Below are 15,035 nucleotides of genomic sequence, written 5' to 3' on the forward strand. Positions count from 1 at the left end.
AAACTTTATGCAGAAACTACTATGTCAGACATATTCATTCACTCTTGACTTCAACCTTAGGAGAAAGGTATTATTAACCTGCTTTAATGCTGAGAAAACAGGCTTAAAGAAATCAGACAACTTACAGAAGTCAAGCAAAATGTTCAATGCTACAGAGCTAGTAAGTAGCAGAACTAGAATTCAAAGTTTAGGTCCAACTCCAGAGCCTTCATAATTAATGAGAGAAGAGAGAATGCATCATCTTCCTTCTGCATTGGTTTTCTTTTCTCCTTTACCCCTAAAGCAGTTCCCTTCGCTCCAAATCCATTCTTCTCTGCTCTGCACCCTGAGGGAGGACCCCTGGGGACCGAACCTCCTGGACTTACTTTCCCACTGCCTACTGACTGGATCTGGCCAACGGTAGGGACTGGGAGGAAACTGAAGGGCAGCAGGGAACTGAAAGCAGGTTGTGTTTTCTCTACTCCCTTCCTGCTTCAGTGTCCTGTCTTTGGCAGTGGTTATGCTCCTCCCTGGTTACAGCTCCTATTGGGCAGGGCCCTTTTGTACACGCTCCAGTTCTCCTTGCTGCTGCTGCTAAATCGCTTCAGTAGTGTCCAACTCTGTGTGACCCCACAGACGGCAGCCCACCAGGCTCCCCCATCCCTGGGATTCTCCAGGCAAGAACAATGGAGTGGGTTGCCATTTCCTTCTCCAGCAAATACTATTTTCTTCCTTTGGCCCAGGGAGGTAATGGCTTACTGCTATAGCCAGTTTCTGGGTGTCTCAGCATCCCTAGCTTGTTCCCTTAACCCAGGCCATAATTCTGTATAAGTGGTCCCATCAATAATGTTTCTTCATTTGAGCCACTTGGGATGTATCCTGTTTCCTACCATGATTTTGCCTGATATACTCTGTCCTTAAAAAAAACATAAAACAGGATTAGGATGGAAGATAGTCTTCCATCCTAGTGGAAGACTATCTTCCATCCTAGTTTTAGTGGAAGATATTCTTCCTAAATCCCTCAGAAAATGGCCACATTAATAAAAGAATCAAAGTTACCAAATGTAAATAATCAGGGTTGTCAGATTTCCAGAAAGAATTTGACAGAGAACCCCTAGCCAAGAAAATCTGGAATAAAGATGTGAAGAAACCTAGCGTTCTGGCAAGCTGGCTTCTTAAATTCATCACAGGGTCTTTTGCCAAAGGCTTTCACGTAGAAAACTGCATGGAAATTATTACGTACTTTGGAAGGGTTTCAAATTCGCAGTTTCAGAGAAGCTAACTGTGCTTCAGACAGTTAACCCATACTCTCCACCCATCAACCCCAGCAATAAAACTTGATTCCATGCTGTAAAAAAAATCAGTGTTTTGCCAAAAGTTTACGTATGTGCATTCTGCCTATGGAAAAACTGAAAGATGAAAATTAATGAAATGAAATGAAAATATCATGCTTACCAAAGTAACTCTGGATTACAAGCTTTTCAATCCTCACATGCTTGTGAAAACATATAATGAACTCTTGGGGAAACATTCCTGTGGTGGTCCAAAAAGTTTCTGGATTTCTATTGTTAATTTTAAAGAAAAACAGAAAAGAACAGCTAAATGTTTAGAAATGCTTAATCACAAATCCTAGTGAATAAGTACTAAAAAAAAATAAACCACCATTGGATTCTTACAATCCCTTCCTGTTTATTCTGCCTCTAATCTCTCCCCAACTTTAACAATTCTTTACAACCACCAGACATATTCTTTAAAACATGGAATTGATGTCACTCTTGTCTAAAATCTTAGTGATCCCTTATTGCCTATAAATCTAAACTCCTTAGTATGGCATTTAATGATCCTGTACAATCTGGTCCCATCATTAAGTATACTGTCCCCCACCATGATATCATCTCTCATTACTGTAGTCACATTGGACCGATTAAAATTCTGCAAACACGTCATGCAGACTCATGCCTCTGTGGAAGCCTTTCTTCCCTTGCAAAAGTTTATTCACTTTTTGGTCACATCTCTCCAAGCCCACCAAATCACAATCACTTTCTCCCTCCTTTGCACTCACCTCATAAACAGCATCCAGTTTATATTAGCACTTTTTTCACATATTTTTATTACTCCAGCCATGCCTTCTTTAAGTCCAGTTACTTTCTCTTACCTTTACATCCCCAGCAACTATCACAATGGCTGACCAACAGTAAATACACAACAGATGCTTGTTGAAAAAATATTAAAACATGCACTCAAGTGTTAGTTATATAATATAAAAAAATTATACACACATACACACACACTTATAGTATTGACTATATAAATAATCATTTCTTTAATTATATAAGGTTTTTTACTTCTTTTTTGGAGGTAAAATTTACCTACAGTGAAATTTCTCTTAAATGTACAAATGCATTTTGATAAATGTATATGCTTATGTAACCAATACATCAAGGTAAATAATAGCCTAATCAAGATAAAGAACACTTCCATTACACTAGACATATCCTTTCTCTTTCTCTCCAGACAATCCCTACCTCCCTTAGGCAACCACTGCTCTGAGTCTTATTACCACAGACTATGCTATAATTTGTTTATACATTTTTGTTTGATTTAAAAATATTCATTTATTTATTTATTTATTTTTGGCTGCACTGAGTCTTTGTTGCTGTGCAGGGGCTTTCTCTAGTTGCACTGTATGGGTTTCTCATTGCAGTGGCTTTTCTTGTTGCAGATCCTGGGCTCCAGGGTGTGTGGGCCTCAGCAGTTGCTGCATGTGGGCTCAGCAGTTGTGGCTTGCAGGCTCCAGAATGCAGGCTCAGTTGTTGTGGTGCATAGGCTTAGTTGCCCCATGGCATATGGGTTCTTCCTGGACCAGGGATTGAGCCAGTATCCCCTGAATTGTAAGGTGGATTCTTAACCACTGGACCACCAGGAAAGTCGCTTGCTTGATACTTTTGTTGAATATTTGACTTGTTTTCAGTTTTTTACCATTATGAATAAAACTTCTATAAACATTCGTATACAGGTGTTTTTGTGGAAATGTTTTCATTTCTCTTGGATAATTACTAGGAGTGGAATTGCTGAGTCATACTGGACATGGAACAACAGACTGGTTCCAAATAGGAAAAGGAGTACGTCAAGGCTATATATTGTCACCCTGCTTATTTAACTTATATGGAGAATACAATATGAGAAACGCTGGGCTGGAAGAAGCACAAGCTGGAATCAAGATCGCCAGGAGAAGTATCAATAACCTCAGATATGCAGATGACACCACCCTTATGGCAGAAAGTGAAGAGGAACTAAAAAGCCTCTTGATGGAAGTGAAAATGGAGAGTGAAAAAGTTGGCTTAAAGCTCAACATTCAGAAAATGAAGATCATGGCATCCGGTCCCATCACTTCATGGGAAATAGATGGGGAAACAGTGGAAACAGTGTCAGACTTTATTTTTTGGGGCTCCAAAATCACTGCAGATGGTGACTGCAGCCATGAAATTAAAAGACGCTTACTCCTTGGAAGGAAAGTTATGACCAACCTAGATAGCATATTCAAAAGCAGAGACATTACTTTGCCAACAAAGGTCCATCTAGTCAAGGCTATGGTTTTTCCAGTAGTCATGTATGGATGTGAGAGTTGGACTGTGAAGAAAGCTGAGTGCCGAAGAATTGATGCTTTTGAACTGTGGTGTTGGAGAAGACTCTTGAGAGTCCCTTGGACTGCAAGGAGATCCAACCAGTCCATCCTAAAGGAGATCAGTCCTGAGTGTTCATTGGAAGGACTGATGCTGAAGCAGAAACTCCAATACTTTGGCCACCTGATGTGAAAAATTGACTCATTGGAAAAGACCCTGATGTTGGGAGGGATTGGGTGCAGGAGGAGAAGAGGACGACAGAGGATGAGATGGCTGGATGGCATCACCGACTTGATGGACGTGAGTTTGAGTAAACTCCAGGAGTTGGTGATGGACAGGGAGGCCTGGCGTGCTGCAATTCATGGGGTCACGAAGAGTCGGACACAACTGAGTGACTGAACTGAACTGGTATTTAATTTTATAAGAAAATGTCAGACTTCCAAAGTGGTTATGCCATTTTACATTCCTAACAGAAATGTAAGGGAATTCTAGTTGTTCCACATTCTTGCCAATATTCTGTTGTCAGGCTTCTTAGCTATTCTACTGGATGTGAAATGGTGTCTGACTATGGTATTAATTTGCATTTTCCTGATGACAAATGATGCTAAGCCCGTTTTCATCTGCTTTCTGGTCATTCGTACAGTTTCTTTTGTGAAGTGTCTACTAAGTATTTTCTCATTTTTTTAAAAAGTTCTTTCCACTTTAGAGGGTGGGACAAATGGACAGAGTAGAGAGCTAGACAAAAAAAAAAAGGCTGAGCACCAAAGAATTGATGCCTTTGAACTGTGGTGCTGGAGAAGACTCTTGAGAGTCCCCTGGACAGCAAGGAGATCAATCCAGTCAATCCTAAAGGAAATCAATCCTGAATATTCATTGGAGGATTGATGCTGAAGCTGAAGCTTCAATACTTTGGTCACCTGATGCAAAGAGCCAACTCACTGGAAAAGACCCTGATGCTGGGAAAGGTTGAAAGCAGGAGGAGAAGGGGATGACAGATAATGAGATGGTTAGATGGTATCACCTACTCAATGGACATCAATATGAGCAAACTCCAGGTAATGGTGAAAGACAGGGAAGGCTGGCGTGCTGTAGTCCATGCGGGCGCAAAGAGTCAGATGCGACTGAGCGACTGAGCGACTGAACAAGAAGAAGAAGCATGGAAAGATAAACACTATGATATGTAAAATAGATAGCCAGTGGAAATTTGCTGGATGACTCAAGGAGCTCAAACTGGTGACAACCTAGAGGGTTGGGATGGGGTGGGAGGTGGGAGAAAGATTCAACAAGGAGGGGAAATATGTACACCTATGGCTGATTCATGTTGATGTATGGCAGAAATCAATACAATACTGTAAAGCAATTATCCTTCAATTAAAAATAAGTAAACTTAAATGTTCTTTCCACTTTCCACTTTTACTACATATTTGTAGGAGTCCTTTGTCAGACATACGTATTGTGAGCATTTTCTCCCAGGCTTCAGTTTGCCTTTTTATTTTCTTATTTGCGTTTTTCAATGAGTAGTAATCTTACTTTTGGTGAAGTACAGTTTCATTGCCCTTTTATGCTTATAATTTTTGTGTCTTCATTAAGAAATCTTTGCCTACCTCATTGTCACAAAAATACTTTATGTTTTCTTTTATAAGCTTAAACATTTTAGCTTTGAATATAGTTCTATGATCCATATAGAATTAATTTTTGTGTTCAGTATGAGGTAGGGGTTGAGGTTTATTTTTATCCACATGTTTATTCAGTTGTTCCAGCACCACATGTTAAGACTCTTTCTCCTATTAAATTACCTTAGTGTCTTATTCTAAAATTAAAGGACTAGTTATAGGTGTATGGATTTCTGCCCCTCCATTTTATTCCACTGATCTATTTCTATATCCTTAGCCTTTTGTTGAAAATTAATTGACTTTACATGCATGGATCTATTCTGGGCCCTCTAGTCTGTTGCTCTGATCTATATAGATCTATCTTTACTAAAATGCCATGCTGTTTTGATTACTGTGTATTTATCTTGAAATCAGATAATTTCAGGGCTGCAACTTTCTTCTTTTATAAGATGTGACAAGATTATTTTTTCAAGATTAGTTTGCATTTCTATATACATTACTACAAGAACAACAGTCGTTTTACGGAGAAACTGCCATGGTAACAATATTGAGTTTTCCAATCATGAATGTAGTGTATCTTTTAATTTAGTTCTTTAATTTCTCTCAGCAATGTTTTATAGTTTTGAGTGTAAAGGTCTTGAGTGTCTTATTAAATTTATTCCTATTTCATGTCTATTTAACTGCTAATATAAATGGAATTTTAAAAAATTTCACTGTCTAAATGTTTCCTGCTAGTATATGGTAATACAATTGATTTTTGTGTATTGACTTGGCTAAATCCACTTATTAGCTCTAGCAGATATTTGTAGATTCCTTAGGGTTATGTAGATTCATATAACATGTGAACAAAGACAATTTTTTTTTAAGTAGTCAACAGCTCCTGTTTTATAAACACACACACAACCCCCTGGAGAAACTGAAACTCAAATAAATATTATGAATAGTTAAAAAGTCTACTTCGTTACATATGTAAAGAGGGCTCATTCCAAAACTTATTTTCCTTGTTGCCATCAAGAATAGGAACACTCTTTGGGGAAATACTATAAGGGTGTATTTTGATCATTATCCTCATTATAATATACCTACTAATTTTCTTTTAACATTTTATTTAATTTTAAAGACTATTTTCCATTTACAGTTATTACAAAATATTGGCTATATTACCCATGTTGTACAATATATCCTTGAGCTTACTTTATATCCAATAGTTTGCCCCTCTCTCCTCTCCCTACTGGTAAACACTAGTTTGTGCTCTGTATCTGTGAGTCTGCTTCTCTTTCTGTTATATTCACTAGTCCACTAAGTTTTTAGATTCCACATATAAGTAATATCATACTGTACTGAACAAAAACAATTTTGCTTTCTTTTCAGTCTTTATGATTTCTATGTCTTTTCTTGCCTTACTGCATTGGCCAAGACTTCCAGGACAATACTGAATAGAAATGGTGACAACATCCTTGATTTGTTTCCAGTCTTAGGGAGGAAGCATTTTTTGATATTGAATACAGTTGATTTATAGTATTATATTAGTTTCTGGTATACGGCATAGTGATTCAATATTTTTATAGATTATACTCCATGTTAGGTTATTACAAAATAATGGTTATATTTCCCTGTGCTATACAAAATATTCTCATTGCTTATCTATTTTATATGTAGTAGTTTGTATCTGTTAATCTCATAACCCTATCATGCCCTTCCCTGCTTCCCTCTCTCCACTTAAATCCACTAGTTTGTTTTCTGTATCTGTGAGTCTATTTCTGTTTTGTTATATACACTCATTTGTTTTATTAGGAAAGCACTTAACTATTTCACCATTAAGTTGAAAATTTTTAGTAGATGCTTTTATCAGACTGAGAAAGTTCCCTTCTCTTTTTAATTTTTTGAGAATTGTTATCATGTTTAGATGCTGAATTCTAATGATTTTCTGGAATGACCATATGATTTTCTTCTCTCTTGCTCTGGCAATACAGTAAATTACACTCAATCTGTACTCCTGTGATAATATGGTAAATAGGCCAATCTTGCATTCTTATGACAAACTCCATTTGCTGAATTCAATTTATAATGGTTTTATATCTATGTTTATAAAGGATATTATTTTTTAATTGTCCTTTCTTATAATGTCTTTGTAAGGTTTTGGGATCAAGGTTATAATTGTTCTCATAAAACAGTTTTGAAAATGTTTCCCTCCTCTGTTTTTGAAAGAATTTATGGAATATTGGTACTATTTTCTCTCTAAATACTTTATATAATTTAATTTATATAATTGATATAAGCTATTCAGATTTCTAAATTTCATCTTACATCATTTTTATAGCTGGAGTTTTTCAAAGACTCTGTCCATTTCATCTAAGTTGTTAAGTTTATTAGCCTAAATTTGTTCTTTATATTGACTTACTATTCTTTTAGAATGTTTAATGGTTGTTTCAATTCTGATATTGGTAATTTGCATTTTTTCTTTCTATTTTAGTCAGTCTTGCTAGAGGTTTATACCTTTTATTAATTTTTTCACATAATGAACTTCTGGTTTTGGTAATTTTTTCTAGTTGTCTATTTTCTATTTCATTGATTTCTGCTCTTATCTTTGTTATTTTTGTCTTTTACTTGCTTTTGGTATAATTTGCTCTTTGTTACCTAGCTTCCTAAGGTAGAACTTATTGGTTTTTAAAATATTCTCCGTTTTAATTTAAGTATTTATGCTATTATCTTCCTTTAACGCATTGACTTAACTACATCCCACAAATGTGGCTATATATACATTTTTCATTATCATTCAGTTATAAATATTTTCTAATGTCCCTTGTGATTTCTTCTTTGACTCATTGGTTATTTTGAAGTGCCATGTTTAATTTCTAAGTTTTGGGTGTATCCAGATGCCTTTCTGTTATTTATTTCTAATTTAATTACATAATGGTCAGAGAACATATTATTTTCCTTCCCAGCTTAACTGAGATATAATTGACATGTAACATTATGTAACTTTAAGTGTACAAACACTGTGTGTCAAAGTCGCTCAGTTGTGTCCGACTCTTTGCAACCCCATGGACTACACAGTCCATGGAATTCTCTAGGCCAGAATACTAGGGTGGGTAGCCTATCCCTTCTCCAGGGGATCTTCCCAGGCCTGGGATTGAATCCAGGTCTCCTGCATTGCAGGCGGATTCTTTACCAGCTGAACCACAAGGGGAGCCCAAACAAACACTATGACTTGATATAACACATATACTGCAAAATGATTACCCAGTAAAGTTAGCTAACACATACATCACCTCACATAACTACCATTTTGGGAGAGAATATATTTTTTAAGATTTCAGTCTTTTGAAATTTATCAAGATTTATTTAATGGCTCGGTTCATTTCAGTGAATGTTCAATAACATGTATCATTGCTGATTATAATGTTCTATAAATGCAAAAGTCAAGGTAACCAATAATGTTATGTAGATCATTTAATTTTTACTAATTTTTTTGTCTAGCTGCTCTTTCATTCCTGAAAGGTGTGAAAAATCTCCAACACCTTGACTGTGAATCCAAAGACCACATATGAATGATTCCATTGACATGAAATGTCTGTATAAGCAAGTCTATAGGGACAAAAGTAGACTAGTGGTTGCCTAGGGCCGGTGGGGAGAGGGGGTGGTTGTGAAGGGGTATGACGTTTTCTTTTGGGATGCTGAAATGTTCTAAAATGGATTGTGCAGATGGCTGCATAATTCTGAATATATTGGAAGCCATTGAATTGTATATCCTAATGGGTGAATTTTATGGTGTGAGAATAATATGTCAATAAAGCTATTACAAAAAATAAAAGAATAGAATCGGGGGTCTCCTAACTCACAATTCTTTATTTTTTTATACTATGTTTAATATTTTACAACTTATTTTTATTTACATTTAAATGGTTTAAAATTTTATTCATTTAAGTAAATTAAATAATTTTTACTTGCCCTATGCTTTCTGTTGGGTGCTTTTAATGAACATGATCAATATAATAATACCAAAGATAAACTGAGATGCACTTGGATTTTAAAATAACATACAACTGAAATCACCATAATTAAGTATAATGATGTCTTTAAAATAGTAGTTTCCTTTAAAATAAGGCCTTATGGCTATTGACTATTCAACATCTATTATCTCTATGTGATAATAAGAAAAAAGTCATGGAATTTTTTTCACAATTCTGAGTCAGGGAAAGTGTTATTAGCCCCATTTTTCACACCAGGAAACTGAGGCTTAAAGAATAACATATATTCTTAGTCCAAAGTAACACACACAGTTCACTTACTCAGGAATTTTAACTGCAAATCTACCATTCTTCTACATTATGCCAAAAGATTCAATTCTCTCTCCTACTTTTTCTTAACTCACTTGTTTCTTGTGTAGAATTTTTCTCCGTTTCACTGACATGTTAAATACCAAGGGTCAAAAAAAGAGTCAAGAGGAAATAGAAATATAATCACTTTTAAAAACTATTTCTGGGGAAATTAAGAATTGGGGACACTGTCCATTAGGGGCAAATTTATAGTATTGTTTTCTCCAAATAACTCTATGGTTACTCCCATTTAGATAAATCAACTTATGAGCAGATAATAAGTTTTACTATCTACCATATAAAGTCTATCTATATGTGTTGGAAATGGATATGAATTAAGTCTCTGATATGCTCTGTTCAGATATCAGGTCAGTAAGTACTTTATTCCATATAGTTTTCTATCAGTTTAGTTAAGTTGCTCAGTCATGTACGACTCTTTGTGACCCCATGGACTGCAGCATGCCAGGCTTTCATGTCCATCACCAAGACCTACAGCTTGCTCAAACTCATGTCCATAGGGTCGGTGATGCCATCCAACCATCTCATCCTCTGTCGTCCCCTTCTCCTCCTGCCCTCAGTCTTTCCCAGCATCAGGGTCTTTTCAAATGAGTCAGCTCTTCACATCAGGTGGCCAAAGTATTGGAGTTTCAGCCTCAACATCAGTCCTTCCAATGAATATTCAGGGTTGATTTCCTTTAGGATGGACTGGTTGGATCTCCTTGCAGTCCAAGGGACTGTCAAGAGTCTTCTCCAACACCACAGTTCAAAAGCATCAATTCTCCCGTGCTCAGTTTTCTTTATAGTCCAACTCTCACATTCATACCTAACTACTGGAAAAACAATAGCTTTGACTAGACAGACCTTTGTCAGCAAAGTAATGTCTCTGCTTTTTAATATGCTGTCTAGGTTTGTCATAGCTTTTCTTCTAAGGAGCAAGTGTCTTTTAATTTCATGGCTGCAGTCACAATCTGCAGTGATTCTGGAGCCCAGGAAAATAAAGTCTGTCACTGTTTTCCCATCTATTTGCCATGAAGTCATGGGACTGGATGCCATGATCTTAGTTTTTTAAATGTTGAGGTTTAAGCCAACTTTTTCACTCTCCTCTTTCACTTTCATCAAGAGGCTCTTTAGTTCTTCTTCACTTTCTGCCATAAGGATGGTGTCATCTGCATATCTAAGGTTATTTATATCTCTCCTGGCTATCTTGTGCTTCTTGCAGCCTGGCATTTCTCATGATGTACTCTACATATAAGTTAAATAAGCAGGGTGACAATATATAGCCTTGACGTGCTCCTTTCCCAATTTGGAACCAGTCTGTTGTTCCACGTCCAGTTCTAACTGTTGCTTCTTGATCTGCATACAGACTTCTCAGGAGGCAGGTAATGAGGTCTGGTATTCCCATCTCTTTCAGAATTTTCCACAGTTTATTGTGATCCACACAGTCAAAGGCCTTGGTGTAGTCAATACAGCAGAAGTAGATGTTTTTCTGGAACTCTCTTACTTTTTCGATGATCCAGCGGATGTTGGCAATTTGATCTCTGGTTCCTCTGCCTTTTCTAAATGCAGTTTGAACATCTGGACATTCTTGGTTCACGTACTGTTGAAGCCTGGCTTGGAGAATTTTGAGTGTTACTTTGCTAGTGTGTCAGATAAGTGCAATTGTGCAGTAGTTTGAACATTCTTTGGCATTGCCTTTCTTTGGGATTGGAGTGAAAACTGACCTGTTCCATCCCTGTGCCACTGCTGAGTTTTTCAAATTTACTGGCATACTGAGTGCAGCACTTTAACAGCATCACCTTCTAGGACTTGAAATAGCTCAGTTGGAATTCCATCACCTCCACTAGCTTTGTTAGTAGTGATGCCTCCTAAGGCCCACTTGACTTCAGACTCCAGGATGTCTGGCTCTAAGTGAGTGATCAGAACATCATGGTTATCTGGGTTGTGAAGATATTTTTTGTATAGTTCTTCTGCGTATTCTTGCCACCTCTTCTTAATATCTTCTGCTTCTGTTAGGTCCATACCATTTCTGTCCTTTACTGTACCCATCTTTGCGTCAAATGTTCCTTTGGTATCTCTAATTTTCTTGAAGATTCTCTAGTATTTCCCATTCTGTTGTTTTCCTCTATTTCTTTGCATTGATCACTGAGGAAGGATTTTTTTTATCTCTTTGCTATTCTTTGGCACTCTGCATTCAGATGGGTATATCTTTCCTTTTCTCCTTTGCCTTTAGCTTCTCTTCTTTTCTCAGTTATTTGTAAGGTCTCCCCAGACAACCATTTTGCCTTTTTGCATTTCTTTTCTATGGGGATGGTCTTGATCACTGCTTCCTGTACAATGTCATGAACCTCTGTCTACAGTTCTTCAGGCACTCTATCATATCTACTCCTTTGAATCTGTTTGTCACTTCCACTGTATAATCCTAAGGGATTTGATTTAGGTCATACCTGAATGGTCTAGTGGTTTTCCCTACTTTCTTCAATTTAAGTCTGAATTTGGCAATAAGGAGTTCATGATCTGAGTCACAGTCAGCTCCTGGTCTTGTTTTTGCTGACTGTATAGAGCTTCTCCATCTTCAGCTGCAAAGAATGCAATCAATCTGATTTCGGTATTGACCATCTGATGATGTCCATACACAGAATCAACTCTTGTGTTGTTGGAAAAGCATGTTTGCTATGACCAGGGAGTTCTCTCGGGAAAACTCTGCTATACTAACGAGTTTTGTCTAATCTCAAAAATATTACATACTTATTCATTAGCATGGACTGATAAAGCTATACTATATATTATCCATTATGTGTAACAGCCAATCTAAATGATCTACAGACATACTCCCGAGAAAGAAAGGTCAAAATAAAGTGTAAGGTAAATTAATATTACCTTGGAAATGTGATTTATCTCCAGTCAAAGACGAGAAGTATTTTTAGGAAGATTGCCATTTCTGGCAAACAACTTAAGGTAAATTTCTATAGGTCTGTGACCCTCATAGCAGTTTCCACATTTATATCTTTTTTCTAAGGCAGAGTGGGGTTAAATAACTATTACCTGAATTTCAGGAAGTAAAAAATTATGGATTAAGAGGCAAGTATATTAAGTTTTTTATTCAAACCTTAAGTCTGAGAAATTGGGAGTTAGAAGACATGAGTGTTAGTTTTGATTCTGCCACTTGCTTATCTGTGCGATTTTGAGAAAATCATTTTACCTCTAGTCATATTTTTTGTTGTCTTTATAATGAGGTTGAAAAAAACATTTTTTTTTTTGCCTCTTATTCCCCAAGCTTACTGTGAGAGTCAAATAGCATAACATCTATGAAACTATAAAGCTCTATGCAAACGCACATTAATAGATGCATATATGTAAGTATGTGTGACTGTATGTATGACTAATCTTTGATGATCTAATTCACAAGCTGCTGCTGCTGCTGCTAAGTCGCTTCAGTCATGTCCAACTTTGTGCTGCCCCATAGACAGAAGCCCACCAGGCCCCCTGTCCCTGGGATTCTCCAGGCAAGAACACTGGAGTGGGTTGCCATTTCCTTCTCCAATGCATGAAAGTGAAAAGTGAAAGTGAAGTTGCTCAGTTGAGTCCAACTCTTAGTGACCCCATGGATTGCAGCCCACCAGACTCTTCCATCCATGGGATTTTCCAGGCAAGAGTACTGGAGTGGGGTGCCATTGCCTTCTCCAAATTCACAAGCTACTCAACAAATATTTTAAGACATTGTGGAGTCAAAGATGAAGAAGTTATAGTGTCATGATTTCTAGAAACTTCCAGTTGTGAGAGAAGTAGTACATTAAAAATAAATAATTATACAACAAAAGAATAAATAAGGTAATAGAGGTAAATATCAAATGCTACTGGAGCCAAACAAAAAGGTAAAGCAGCCTACCTGAAGGAAGGGACAGATGTCAGAGAGGAGATAACAACTGGGCTTAAAGAACAGGTCCATTTACTAGAATTTTATCCAGATACATGGACTTCACAATAGAACACGAACAGCCACAAGACCTATGTTACAACTGGCTCTGCTTTCAATAGTTAGAACTAGTACCTGACCTCTCTAGACCTCTCTTACCACAAGTCTAAATGAAAGGTTTAGATAAGATGTCTTCCAGCTCTAAAATTATATAATTCTATGAGTCAAACTCAGATCACTGTATAAATACCAAGAAAGAGAACTCAAGAGGGTAATAAAATAGCCAGAACTATTAAAAAAGGAGTTCTTCCTGGATGGACTTAGAGGTTATTTGCTTAGTGAAATAAGTTAGACAGAAAAAGACAAATATTGTGAACCTCTTACAGGTGGAATATAAACAATAAAACAAACTAGTGAATATAACAAAAAAGAAAGAGACTTACAGATACAGAACAAATTGGTGGGGAGAGGGAAATGGGGAAGGGCAAGATAGGGTAGGGACTAAAAGGTACAAACTACTATGAATAAAATAAATAAGCTCCAAAGAAAGCTGAGCGCTGAAGAATTGATGCTTTTGAACTGTGGTGTTGGAGAAGACTCTTGAGAGTTCTTTGGACCACAAGAAAATCCAACCAGTCCATCCTAAAGGAGACCAGTCCTGGGTGTTCATCGGAAGGACTGATGTTGAGGCTGAAACTCCAATACTTTGGCCACCTGATGCGAAGAGCTGACTCATTGGAAAAGACCCTGATGCTGGGAAAGATTGAGGGCAGGAGCAGAAGGAGACGACAGAGGATGAGACGGTTGGATGCCATCATCGACTCGATGGACATGGATTTGGGTGGCCTCCAGGAGTTGGTGATGGACAGGGAGGCCTGGCGTGCTGTGGTTCATGGGGTTGCAAAGAGTCGGACACGACTGAGCGACTGAACTGAACTGAACTGAACTGAAGGATATATTGTGTAACATGGCAATTATAGCCAATAGTTTATAATAACTATACAAGAATATAACCTTCAAAATTGTGAATCACTACACTGTACACCTGAACTTACATGACACTGTAAATCATTTATACCTCAATTAAAATTAAAAATTTGTGTTTTTTGCTGCACCATGTGACATGTGGGGTCTTAGTTCCCCAACTAGGGATCAAATTCTCAGCCTCTATAGGGAAGCGAGGAGTAATACCTATTGGACCATGAGGGAAGTCCTATATACCTCAGTTTTGTATTTTTTAAAGTTCTTCCATTAACCATTTACTTTTTTCTTAGAACTTAAAAGTCAGAGAATGATATATGTCTCTATCTAGAATAAGCTCTAGCACAGTGAAGAGTGATAACTGGAATGATATCACGAAGCTAAGAACTGAAAAATGCAGGTGGATAGCAAGAAATGAAGCATTCAGTTCAGCAAAAATTGCTTAAACTAGAAAGAAAACAGGCCAGATATTAAAATGTATACTTCCAAAAAATGAGGTAGCTCTTGTTTGAAGTTTTGCCTCGACAGACCACATTTTAAATAACTATTTTCAGAAAAAGTTCAGTTTAGGAATTATTAAGAAAATAATAAAAAACCTAAATATACG

General features: G+C 37.0%; 1 protein-coding gene across 21 annotated transcripts in view; it reads right to left on the reverse strand.

Annotated features, from left to right (window-relative positions):
* The window catches only part of IFT25 (intraflagellar transport 25), a 76,419-nt gene that overhangs the window by 50,562 nt on the left and 10,822 nt on the right, over window positions 1-15,035 (reverse strand). For all 21 annotated transcript variants that reach the window (XR_015159742.1, XR_015159783.1, XR_015159733.1 and 18 more), the window contains one exon: window positions 1,435-1,541. Coding sequence is in view for 17 of the 21 variants with exons in the window: in XM_086389408.1 (XP_086245534.1) it covers window positions 1,435-1,541 (107 nt within the window). In the remaining 4 variants the exon portion in view is untranslated. The remainder of the gene's footprint in view (window positions 1-1,434; window positions 1,542-15,035) is intronic.

Source organism: Bos grunniens, chromosome 3 (genome assembly GCF_055505025.1).
Source record: "Bos grunniens cultivar Pamir isolate PY7600 chromosome 3, Bosgru_T2T1.0, whole genome shotgun sequence".
In the NCBI taxonomy this organism is placed as follows: Eukaryota; Metazoa; Chordata; class Mammalia; order Artiodactyla; family Bovidae; genus Bos; species Bos grunniens.